The 13,043-nt window shown below is 38.3% G+C and overlaps 1 protein-coding gene across 1 annotated transcript in view; it reads right to left on the bottom strand.

The window, feature by feature from the left end:
• Positions 1–13,043, bottom strand: part of DNAH8 (dynein axonemal heavy chain 8) — a 383,298-nt gene that overhangs the window by 229,601 nt on the left and 140,654 nt on the right. The window contains 4 exon segments of the mRNA XM_023734112.1: positions 597–750; positions 4,468–4,667; positions 10,229–10,469; positions 10,626–10,763. Coding sequence (XP_023589880.1) covers positions 597–750; positions 4,468–4,667; positions 10,229–10,469; positions 10,626–10,763 — 733 coding nt within the window.

Below are 13,043 nucleotides of genomic sequence, written 5' to 3'. Positions count from 1 at the left end.
ATTACTAAATTTACTAGAAGTTAATTTGTGTTTACAGAATCCAAATTCATTTTAATGCTACTCTCAGAGGAATATTATAATGTTAACTCATGGAAGCAATGAACTCCTATAATTTAATGGTACCATATTTTAACGTACCTCACATTCTCAAACAATCTTGAGATTATTCACTTTGAAAATATGTTTCTTCTTTCTGCTAGTGTAAACCAGGGGTCAACACTTTTTTTTTTTTTTCTGTAAAGGGCCAGATAGTAAATATTTTAGGCTGTGCAGGCCATATGGTATCTGTCACAACTACTCAACTCTGCTGTTATAGTGCAAAAGTACCCTATTGTTGTTATAAGTTGCTGTCGAGTTGATTCTGACTCATGGTGACACAGCCTTAGAAAATACATAAACAAATGGCCATGCCTCTATTTCAATAAAACTTTATTTACAAAATCAGGCAAGTGGGTCAATTGAAGCCATAGTTTGCCAACTCTTGGAGTAAATAATCAAGACTTGACCATCTTTCTTTGTGACCATCTGTCTTTACAGAAACATATAGACAGCACACACCAAATTATCCTGTCAATAGTTATAAAAGCTATATTTACCTGAGGCAGCTGTTTGGCAATATCTCCACCTACAAAAACAGCTTCAAGATAAACCCAAAGATTCTGCACTACCAGCCACTCCTCAATTATATCTGAGGAAGTAGACAATTTGTACACCCAGTTCTGGATATTCTTTTTAAATGGAGCATTGTATCTAAAAAATAAGAATGAGAACAATAATGTTTCAAGGAAGATTTAAAAAACAGTATTTCCTTCCTAACAAAGGAAATTAAAGAAAAAACACTCCCTTAGAAATGAACATTTTTTCCTAAAAGAGTAGTCCTTAATAAATCTCATATAGCTCACGAGATTTTTGCTTCTTTATGAATAAAACTCATGTAATTTCAGTGATTCACTTGTTGTTCCCATGTGTCAGTCATAGAATAGGAAAATGGGCCAAATTTCATGCCTCAGAGGTTCAGTTCAGAATTGTGCTGGTTGCCTCTGGGAGTAAAGGGAGAACAAAGAATAGGATGGCTTTCCAAGACATCTGTGAACAAAATCCAAGTGGGGACTACTTGTGAGAACAATACATAGGAGGACACTATTTGTTACTGGTCTGTGGAACTATTGAATCTAGGAAGAGAGTCCATTATCCAGGGAATTTCCTTTTATGGATGGTCTTGCAGGCTTCATCAAGCCAGTAGATGGACCATCTGTAAAGGCACAGGACAGGTAAGATCCCTAAAGGTCCCTACGGTTAAGGTAAAACCAGGTTTCCCTGGAGAAAGGATGCCACAAGTCCAGAGTCAAGCTTGAGATCTGAAGTCTACTTACAGGTACACTCTTCCCATCCATAGACTGCTAATTCTACCCAAAAGTAGATTCTATAATGCTAGAGATCCAGGATAGATATCCCAAAAGCGTATGGTTCCTATTTTCTGATTATCAGGGCTGGCTGAGTCATTTATGAGAATGCAAGGTATTCAGAAAGCAGGGCACAACGAAGAAAGAGGAGCAATAGAGTGGGTCATGGAGGAAGCAATGGAAAGCTTCTGGGTAAGGGACCCAGTTACCTACAGTTGGCTCAAGCAGCTGATCTCAGTTTGTGGCAATGGCAAGTAGTTTTGATTTGTGTCATGGCATTTCCTGGTGGTTATTTCTTACAACTTTTTCTTTTTTAACTCCCCATTTCCCCTCTCCTCATCTCCTAATAACCTCTAATCTTCTTTTGTCTTGCTGTATTTACCTATTGAACATATTTCATATAAGTGGGATCATACAGTATTTGTCCTTTTTTGTCTGGCTTATTTCACTTAACATGTTTTTCAAGGTTCATCCATGTGGTGGCATGAATCAGAACTTCAATTCTCTTTAGAGCTGAATAATACTCATTGTATGTATCTACCATATTTTGTGTATCCATTCATCTATTAATGGATACTTGGATTGTTTCCATCTTTTGGCTATAGTGAATAACATAACTTTTCTTGATCCAGGACAGGGTGACTTGAAGGTGCCCATGTGTATAATGGGGTTCTTCTGGGTACAGGATGATGCCTGAGTGAAATGCATAATTTCCCTAGAAGCGTATGTTATACATGGAGGTATAAAGGGAGCTGCACAGAAATTGCCCCAGGGAGGGAGGTGATCTAGTTTTTCAAGCAATAAGAGGCATTTTTCCCAACACCCAATTTTTACTGTCCATCTGGCCTTTGGTCTGGAACTGGATGGCTCCATGTCTAAAGCATCTTCAAAAGCAAGACATGCAGATTAAGATGAAATGGATGAGCATTTCATGGAGTTGAAGCAAATAAGACAATAAAAAAGTCATTTTAGATGGTGTTTAACTTCCTAATTTAAAAAAAAGAGATCTGAACCAGTTCCTGTCCCTTGTCTAGGTACCTTCATTGCACTACTTCATACGATGGAACGTCTTGCCTGATAGGAAGGCCCATGAGGCTCCATGGAATCAAGTGATGTTGAAGAACCTCAGGGATCCACCAGGAAAGTGTCACAATCTAGGCAATAACTAGGGTCGAGTCTCATTCATGGAGACATACAATTTCCTTCTGAAGTCACATCAGGGTAGTCCTGAAGATCCAGCAGGCACTACCGGCTACAAGGTCAGTCTACGGTTGGCCCTGGAAGAGGCTTTCCAAATCCAGTTGGTGCTGCAAAGTTCTCTAGGAGGTGAATCATCCAGAATGGGTGGCTTCTTATACTCTAACTTTCTATCAAGGCCCTGGCATTAAGCTTACGAATACTATCACATTTCTCCTACTATAAATAGATATTATACAAATCCGGTTATGTCCAAGTAACTGTGAAATGTAGAAAGTCTTCAAATTCCTGAATTCCTTGGCCATAGACACTGTTCAGGTGAATCCACAGTCCTTCTTCTTGGTCATCCAGGAAATCTGCAATAACCATGAGGAAGTAGTAGCTCATAAAGTCTAGGAACCACTGAATGGCCACTATTGCCAGGATCATTCAGATTCCCTGAAAGTAGGGGATACACCCTAGGATCTCGATGTCAGTAAATCAACCCGGAACTTCCTGGAATAGGATCTTTGTGGATTAGTATATTATCCAAGTACAAGACTGCCTTTGGGTCCAGAGGTCATGCAAGCATGACATTCATTAACCAGTGTTCCCAACCTGGGGGAAGGATATTAGAATCTCCACACGCCCTGGACACTGATCTCTGTTAATGATGAGAGTGTGACATATTTCTTAGGTGTGCTGGGGTGAATAACAGTCGAGAACTACTGCATGGTTAGTTATAGGAATAGAGGTTGCTGCTGCCCAGTCCAAGGATCTGACAGAATACTTAGTCTGATTGAGTCACACTGGAAATTCCTGAAGCTGCACTTGAGACCACATTGTCTCATTCAGACCACAGTGGACCTAGCACAGATACAGCTGCTTTTCATCATCAAAAAATGCAAGTTTATAAGTGCCAAGCCCCTAGCAGAATATTCCTTTCATGTGTGGCCAGCATGCCTTTCCTGGGTCATTGGGCTTGAATGGGTTTAGCCAAAGAGGGCAATGATGACAAATCAGAGGAACAAAAGAGAGAGAAGACGAAATGAAGAGATCCCTCCATGAGTAGCCAAGATGTTCCGGGGATAAACTGCCAATTTTGTGGGAAATAATTATGATGGGGCCCACCAGGAGGGAAAAGGAGGGAGGAGACAGATGAGACCCATTAAAGAAGAAATGGAGGCTATGATTATTGGGGAAAACAGGAGGTTCATATAAGGACAGAAAAGAGGGAGCAGAATCCTCTGTCATGCTGTAGTTGTAGAATTCTATAGCCATGTCTTAGCTTCCTAGTGCTACTGCAACAGAAATATCACAAATGGGAGGCTTTAAAAAAGAGAGATTTATTGACCCATTGTGAAAAATGTAACTAATGTCACTGAGCAATTTGTATAAAAATTGTCAAATGGTAACCTAATTTGCTGTGTAAACTTTCACCAAAAATACAATAAAATATTTTTTAAAAAAAGAGAGAGAGAGGGAAATTTATTTTCTCACAGTTTAGAAGGCTAGAAGACCGAATTGAGAGCACTGGCTCTAGGGGAAGGCTCTCTCTCTGTTGGCTCTGGAGGAAGACCCCTGTCTCTTCCAGCATCCCTCAGTTCCTTGGAGTTCTTCATGTGCATGGCGTCTATCTGTCCTTATTTGTGCTCTCATGTCTACTTCTGTACTGTTCTTTATATCATTCGGAAGTGGTTAGGTTTAGGACACACCCTACATTGATATGGCCTCATTAACATAACAAAGAAAACCCCATTCCCAAAGAGGATTACAACCACAGGGATAGGGGTTAGGATTCCAACACATTTTTTGGGGGAACATAATTCAATTCATACAAACCATAAATACAGACTAACACCTCCTTCCCCCAAAATTATAAAATTACCTGTTACTTAGTAAGGAACTTAAGACCATTAAACTATCCTCCATCAATGTGATAATTTCTCCAGACTCAGTTCCTTTGAGTAGGAGTTCTCCCTTTCCTTTAAACGCTGCAAAACTCAGGTTCTGGTTGGTCCAGTTCTCAATCACCTGAGTCAGCTTGGCTTCAATATCCTTCTCTTTAATGGCAGATATGCAAATGTCCTTTGGAGGAAAATCAGAGAGCATGTCATGACATTTTCAACTACGAATGAACTGCATCTAAGATCATAGCATTTTTTTAGCTTGAAAGGGACCTAGAAGTCATCCAGGTTATTTAGTCATTTTATGACCAAGAAAATTGAGGCTCATGATCTTTGTGTTGAAGATTCAAACTAGAACCTCATGGCTCTCTGACTACTAATTTTTTTTTCCTATACTACACAGTTTATAACATGAGATAATGGAACTTAGATCATCATGTTTCTTGATTCCATTGTTAATTGGAGTTGGATTTTTGTTTTTATTCTTATTTTTTAGTTAACATGGAGATAATCACAGTCATCCTGTCTATCTCAGAGGCTTGATATGAAAATATATGTGAGAGTTCTTTGAAATCTTTAGAGCAGCATGTAAATATTACTATAGCCCTGCCTAGAAGACAAGTACACCTTTTTCTTATGGGTTTTCTGATATGAAAGACTCACAAGGTGTCTTAGTTATCTAGTGCTGCTATAACAGAAATAACACAAGTGGATGGCTTTAACAAAGAGAAATTTATTCTCACAGTCTGGTAAGCTAGAAGTCCAAATTCAGGGTGTCAGCTCCAGGGGAAAGCTTTCTCTCTCTGTCAGCTCTGGAGGAAGGTCCTTGCCATCAATCTTCCCTGGACTAGGCGCTTCTCCGCCCAGTAACCCCAGGTCCAAAAAACGCTCTCTGCTCTCGGCACTGCTTTCTTGGTGGCATAAGTTCCCCCGGTTTCTTTGCTCGCTTCTCTCTTTTATATCTCAAAAGAGATTGGCTCAAGACACAATCCAATCTTGTATATTGAGTCCTGCCTCATTAACATAACTGCCACCTATCCCACCTCATTAACATCATAGAGGTAGGATTTACAACACATCAGATGACAAAATGGTGGGCAATCACACAATATTAGGAATCATGGCCTAGCCAAATTGATGCACATAATTTTGGGGGACACAATTCAATCCATGACACAAGGAAATGAATATAAAAGTGCAGTATTTTCCCTATCATGCCTCAACTTATTTTCACACTTAGAATCACAGAGTCATAGATATGGAAAGAAATTTAAAGGTGCAAGATATGTCCACAATAATTATAATACAAATAAGTGTGTCATAAATGTCGTAAGAGTGGTATGAACTGTTATGAGTCCTGAGGAGGCACTGAGGAGGTAGCATTTGACAGGAAGTGGGATTCCCCCTGGGTGGGACAAACAATTTCCGCTCCACTCCTAAAGGTTGCTGGTTCAAACCCACCCAGAGGCACTGTGGAAGTAAAGTCTGATATCTGCTTCTGTAAAGATTACAGCCAAGAAAACCCTATGGAGCAATTTTATTATGTAACACTTGGGGTCAACATGAGTCAGGATAGACTAGAAAGCAATGAGTTTGGTTTGGTTTTTGGGGATTCCAACAAGGAGTCACTGGGGAGGGAAGGAACATTCTTTAGGGTGGGAAAAGGCTTCCTTTAGAGGCAGTGAATTCAATAACAATAGAAATCCAACTTGGTTAATGGTAAGCCCTGTGGGGCAGAGCAATAGGATATACCTGGGGTGGACAATACTGGGAATTTGTTTTGGAGTACTAGTAGTTAATAACTGAAACCTAGTATTCCTTGGAATTGTTATGAAGACTTCAAAGCAAGACTATGGATGGCTATGTTCTTAAGTGTAAAACGTCTGCTTATAAAACTGAGATTGTCCTCAAAGATCTTTTAACCTTTAATTATTTCTTTCAATAGTATTCTAGCGACATTTACAAACAGGACAAAAACGCTTTGAAAGTAAACTTTTGGTATACCGAAACACCAAAACCAAACTCGTTGCTATCAAGTTGTTTCCAACTCATGAAGACCCATGTATTACAGAGTAGAACTGCTCCATACAGTTTTCTTGGCTGTAATCTTAATGGAAGCAGATCGCCAAGCCTTTCTTCCATGCTACCACTCGGTGGGTTTGAAGTGCCAACTTTATGTTAGTAGCCAAGCATAAACCATTAGCGCCACAAATGCTTTGAAAGCAAAACTTTTGGTATACACATGTTGTTAAAAATCGAGGAGGGAAGGTAGGGGGTGGAAAAGGAAACCACACAATCACCAAATTAGGAAGGCAGAAAACCCAAATCCGTATATACAGTGGTACATGTCCTCTCTTCCAAAAAACAGAATAATGTATGAAATACAAATGTAGAAAGTAAAAGACCAATATAACCCATAACGCATTGCCATTAAGTTGATTCCAACTCATAGCCACCCTACAGGACAGGTTAGAACTGCTGCATAGGGTTTCCAAGGCTGTAAGTCTTTAAGCAGCAGACTGTCACGTCTTTCTCCCACAGAGTGGCTGGTGGGTTTGAACCAACAACATTTCAGTGAGCAGCTGAGCACTTAACCACTGCCACCAGGGCTCCAATACAGCCAGGTTTAAAAATAAGATAAATATCTCTGTTATGGATTGAACTGTGTCCCTCAAAAATATGTGCTGCAAATCCTGACCCCTATATCTGTGGTTACAATCCCATTTGGTAATGGGTTCTTTGCTATATTAATGAGACAGGACTAGTGTAGGGTGTATCTTAAGTCAATCTCTTTTGAGATATAAAAGAGATTATACAAGCAATTCAAAGAAGTACAGATGGGGGGGTGGGGGGCAGAGATGCCACTTCACATGAAGGTCGCCCAGAAGCGGAAGCTCAAAAAGACAAGGACCTTCCTTCCTCCAGAGCCGAGAGACAAAGCCTTCCCCTAGAGCCAGTACCCTGGATTCAAACTTCTAGCCTCCTAAACTGTGAGAAAATAAATTTCCGTGTGTTAAAGCCACCCATTTGTGGTATTTCTGTTACAGCAGCACTAGATATCTAAGACAATCTCCATGAACCAGAAGTGGAAAACATATGCAAAACTATGGGTGGAGGTGAAGCTCTGGTCAGTGGTAGGCAGGTCTTAGGTTCTTGAAAGTGGTCTATATGAGAGGAAGCATCAGAGCTGGGGGCTGGAACCTGCCCCTTGTGGAAGGAGGCTGGAAGCACTGCCTCCAGCTGCTGCTATTTGGCCATTTAGATTAAATGAAGCTGTGGACTAGCTGGATGGGGTGACACAGACACACCCCACAGCCAGGACTGCACCAAGTCACCTCATGTCTGGACCTGCCACCCCATAGCAGAATAACAAAAAAAAGAAAGAAAAAAAACTGTTGCCGTTGAGTCAATTCTGACTCATAGCAACCCTACAGGACAGAGTAGAATTGCCCCATAGGGTTTCCAAGGAGTGGCTGGTGATTCAAACTGCCAACCTTTTGGTTAGCTGGTGAGCTCTTAACCACTGTGCCACCAGGGCTTAAGAATAGTGGGTGTACACACCTGGAGCAAGGGAGAATGAAGAAAACCAAAAACACAAGGGAAAGATTAGTCCAAAGGACTAACGGACCACAACTACCACAGCCTCCACCACACTGAGTCCAGCACAACTAGATAGTGCCCGGCTACCACCACATAATAAGTTCCCGGAGAAAGCTGGAGAAAAAATGTAGAACAAAATTCTAACTCACAAAAAAAGACTCGACTTACTGGCCTGACAGAGACTGGAGAAACCCTGAGAGCATGGCCCACAGTAATGAAGTCACTCCTGAGGTTCACCATTCAGCCAAAGATTAGACAGGCCCATAAAACAAAACGAGACTAAAGGGGCACAACGGCCCAGGGGCAAGGACTACACAGTAGGAGGGGATAGGAAAGCTGGTAATAGGGAACCCAAGGTCAGGTGTTGACACGTCATAGAGTTGGTAACCAATGTCATAAAACAATATGTGTACTAATTGTTTAATGAGAAGCTAGTTTGTTTGGTAAACCTTCATCTGAAGTGCAAATTTTAAAAAAAAAATCATCTATATGAGACTAGTTGGTCAACATTTACCCTAAAGCATAGATGAGAAGGGGCGGTGGGTGGGTAGGGAAACTGAATTAATGGAAGCAGAACAACCAGAACAAGGAAAAAAAAAATGTGGGTGTAAACTGCTTTATAATACCTAGTTCTGGACTTGGAGCCAGGGGACATGGAGAGTTGTGGAGGAAACCACAAAACCACTGAACAAGAAGGCTAAAACACAGAAGGAGAGAGAGAAATAATTTTAACAAATTATATAAGCCAATTTTTTTTAACTTGCCATTCAAAATGATCTTCTCCAAAATAAAAAGTCTCAAACCCATGACAAAATTGAATGCTCAGAGGAACAGCCAACATAAAAACCAAACTCTGTCCAGATGAAATTAATTTTATAGAACAATCTAAAAAAAATCTTCAACTATGTTCCATCTGGGAGTATTGGGGTATGAGGAAGTAGAGATAAAATAATATTGGCCATGAGTTGATAATTGTTGAAGCAAAGGGATCTCTACTTTTACATATGTTTGAAATTTTCCATAATAAAAATTTAAAGTAATTATGTTTAGAGTGCTCAATGAGATAAATGAAGAAACCATATCTGTAAAAAGGCCCATGAAAAAAAAAAATGAAAACAAAGGTAGAAATGAAAAAAGAACAGATAGACACACACAAAAAATTAAAAACCCTGGAAAATGTAATAATAAAAAATTTAATACACTTGATAGGAAAAAGTGTAAAATCAGAAATTTGGAAAATAGTTCTGAGGAACTCATCAAGAACACAACACAGACAGAAATGAATAGATTTTTTTTTTTTTTTTTAAATTAGAAGTGCAGTTTAAGGCACAAAGAGAATAGATTGAGGGGCTCCAAAACTAATATATTTAGAATGATCATATTATCTCCCTGAGTTACAGGATTATTTTGTAAATGCCAGGATTTTCAGTGATCATTCCTAATTTTGAGGGTGCGCTATGTAGCACAAATAGCACACCCTCTAATAAAATATCTGTACAATTTTCAGAAAAAGGAGATTTTTATTTATTTTATTTTTTTTTTTAATTTTTGATGCCATGTGTTTTTACTAATGGAAGGCATGCTGATTCAAAGACCAATTTGAAATTCTGGTAAGAGTTATGGATTTTGAGATATATGATCTGGTAATACAAGCCACCAATGATGTGAGTGGCATTGTGGTGCCACCAATCTGTGGTATGACAATATACCAATGAGAGCTAGATAAGTAATTTATTGTGGGCATCTTTCCATTAGGTTATATGTGGAACCTCTGGTTTTCCAAATCTGATACAGAAAAACCAAAGCAAAACCATCAGGGCTCCCTAACTTTCACACAGGAAAGCCATAATTATGCTTGCAAGGCTTATCTCACAGAAATAAAGGGGAAAAAAAGGCATAAGTTTATAAAACTAACACATCCAGGAAGCATCACCTAATAGGATGCTCAACCTACACAACAATGAGGCTCCAATTCTGGTCAGCATAGCTTCACGCATTTCAAAAGGGACCCACCTCGAAGCTAAATGTATTAGAACTTGAATAACACCTTACCTCTGAGATCCAGAGGCATGAAAAGTGGCTAGCAAGCCATTCATGCCAATAGTAACAAAAGAGTTAATAAGACCTTATACTGTTATGTACCTCAATATCATCCTTATTTTTAAGGAGTGGTGCTTCCATAATATTTCTAAGACAAAAAGAATCAGATTCCACATCAAATGGGGTTCCAGTTAACTCAGAGATTCGATCCCAGTGTCTCTGTTTCATCGCCTTATTGGTCATCATTTCTAGCAGAGGACACGACTCACTGAAATCATCGATTCTTTTTTTGAGATCCAAAAAAGCTTGCCAATCTTTAAGTCCTTTTGGAAGTTTACGACATCTTTCAGAAAAAAAGAAAAATAAAATTATTTCACCTATACATTTCTTTGAAGAAAGGTTTATGTATATACAGCAACGTATCTGTTTATGAAACACCTATAGTATCCTCAGAAGATAGAGATGATATAAAAGTAGGCTTAATTTGATTGAAACTCACCTGTTTTGGAATTCCTGAAGTTCTGCATTAATTTTTTCAATATCTACATCTCCCCAAAGCATTTCATAATAACCACTAATATTGCTCATTACGGTATCATACAGTCCATACAGCTTCTGCAGCAAGTTGAGTTCCTTTCTGGAAAACAAAATAATTAAGTCACTACATACTGTCTATTTTTAATAAATTTGATTATTGGACAGCCAGAGTCGATCCAATTAAGTATTTCATATATAATGTGTATGATGTCTTATAGACAGCATATGCATACAACTATATCAATTTCCGATAAAAAGACTTTGTTAAAGTTCCATCAATAAGGTCAAGTTTATAGCTCTCAAATATTCCAAAATCATACTATGACTTGATATTAACAAACAGTTCAAATATTTTGTAAAGGAAAAATCTCTTATTATATTATTATACCAATCCCTTCAAACAATGCAGCCCAAACTTGATAACTTGATAAACTAAGGCTAAGGTTTGACTTGATTTTTATGGATTTTGACTGGATTTTTATGATAATGTTTCCCTTGACTAAGTACTGGTCTGCCTTTACATTTGAACTTAAACATCACTTTCCTGCCAGATTTCCTTCATATGCCTAACCGAAAAAACCATACCAGTTGCCATGGAGTCGACTCCAACTCATAGTGACTCCATGTGTTGCACAGTAGAACTGCACTCTATAGGATTTCAAGGCTGTGACCTTTAGGAAGCAGACTGCCAGGCCTTTCTTCTGAAGAGACTTCTGGTTAGCAGTTGAGTGTTTAACCGTTTGCATGAACCAGGGACTCCCTTATGCGCCTAGATGGAGTTATATTCAAAACTCTATATGAAGGGATTCCAGGTCCAAGTAAAGGAAAAGTTCTTCATTGTCTAAAACACTAAATTGCCTTCTCAACAGAGTTTGTAGGTTGTCCCAGAATTTCTCAACCCTTAGCATACCATGAGGGTTCACTGGACCCAATTTTAGTTATTGAATTTCATTTTTAAGCAGTTCTAACTATTTGTAAGGATTGATATTCACAACTTTTATTCTTTATTAGAGATAGTTCCAAGAACAAAACTAAAATTTATTTTGTTTTTAATGGAGTAAAACTCATTCTATCTGGAAATTACCATATGGTCCACATTCTGCAATTAAGATTTTCTTATTTTTCCAGTTCTTGATTCATTTTGCTATTTAATCATCCTAGGAATTATTTCATTATTACTCATTGATTGCTCCTAAATAAAACGCTAAAAAAAAATGACTAATAAGAAAACAGAAGAATGATGAAATCACCTAGGAAGATGATACAATAGTGAGAAAAATAATAATGCTATTGCATCATCCTTCAGGTTTCTTATTGTGTTGCCCAAAGTATTACATCATCTTTCAAGAAAATACGAAAGAAAGAACTCTGGAGACACCATCTCATGATTTTTGTTTGTTGGTCGATTGGTTGATTTGGCTTTCATTTAACACAGTTGAGAAATCAGAATTTTTCATTTTCTACCTAAAATGGCAAAGAGCAGAAAATTGACAAAAGAAGGTGTTTCCCAATTATTAAGCAGAAAAAAGACAGAAAGCAGTACTCTAGACTCTAATTTTGATGGTGTAACTGACTGTGTAAGAGAAATCTCCGACTATAAGTCTTCAGATGAAAATAACTTGGGTGAATTTTATTAAACTCATAATTTATGAGTGAACAATATATTTCTATAGGCAAGGGATTCATCATGCAATATTTTGCAACAAGAACCCAGACCGTCTCATTTTGTGAAAATGATAAGTGACAGTCTTTCATTATTCACAAGGTATATGTAAGTTTTACTTGATAGAGTAGACAAATGTTGAAGGCAGACAGATGTGTATACAAAGAAAACAGACAATGTAGAAATAAAAAAATTCATTGAATTAATCATTCTAAATCTAAAAATAAAAATGTTTCATATTTATACTGCAAACAAGATGGCAGTCCTCTCTTCAACAAAATTATAAATGTCATAGCTTTCAGCAGTCTTCAGTTTTAGCAATGAAGTACAAGAAAAATCAGAAGTAGTGATACGCTAGAACCTACTGGAGATAGAGTTGAAATCTGGAATCAATGTTTACAAGATGAGTACACTCCAGGTTCACAAATGACAGCTGTCATGAATTGAATCCTGTCCCAAAAAATATGTTATCAACTTGGTTAGGCCATGATTCCCGGTATTGTGTGGTTGTCCTCCATTTTGTGCTTGATGTAATTTTCCTATGTGTTATAAATCCTAATCTCTGCCTGTGGTTAATGAGGCAAGATTAGATTATTTTAGAGAGGATTAGGGTGGGATGTAACACCCTTACCCAGGTGACATCCCTGATGCAATGTAAAAGGAGTTTCCCTGGGGTGTGGCCTGCACCACATTTTATCTCCCAAGGGATAAAAGGAC

Source organism: Trichechus manatus, unplaced genomic scaffold (assembly GCF_000243295.1).
Source record: "Trichechus manatus latirostris isolate Lorelei unplaced genomic scaffold, TriManLat1.0 scaffold00065, whole genome shotgun sequence".
Taxonomy (NCBI): Eukaryota; Metazoa; Chordata; class Mammalia; order Sirenia; family Trichechidae; genus Trichechus; species Trichechus manatus.
The sequence above is the reverse complement of the archived record's forward strand: the minus strand, read 5'-3'. Positions and strand labels throughout refer to the sequence as shown.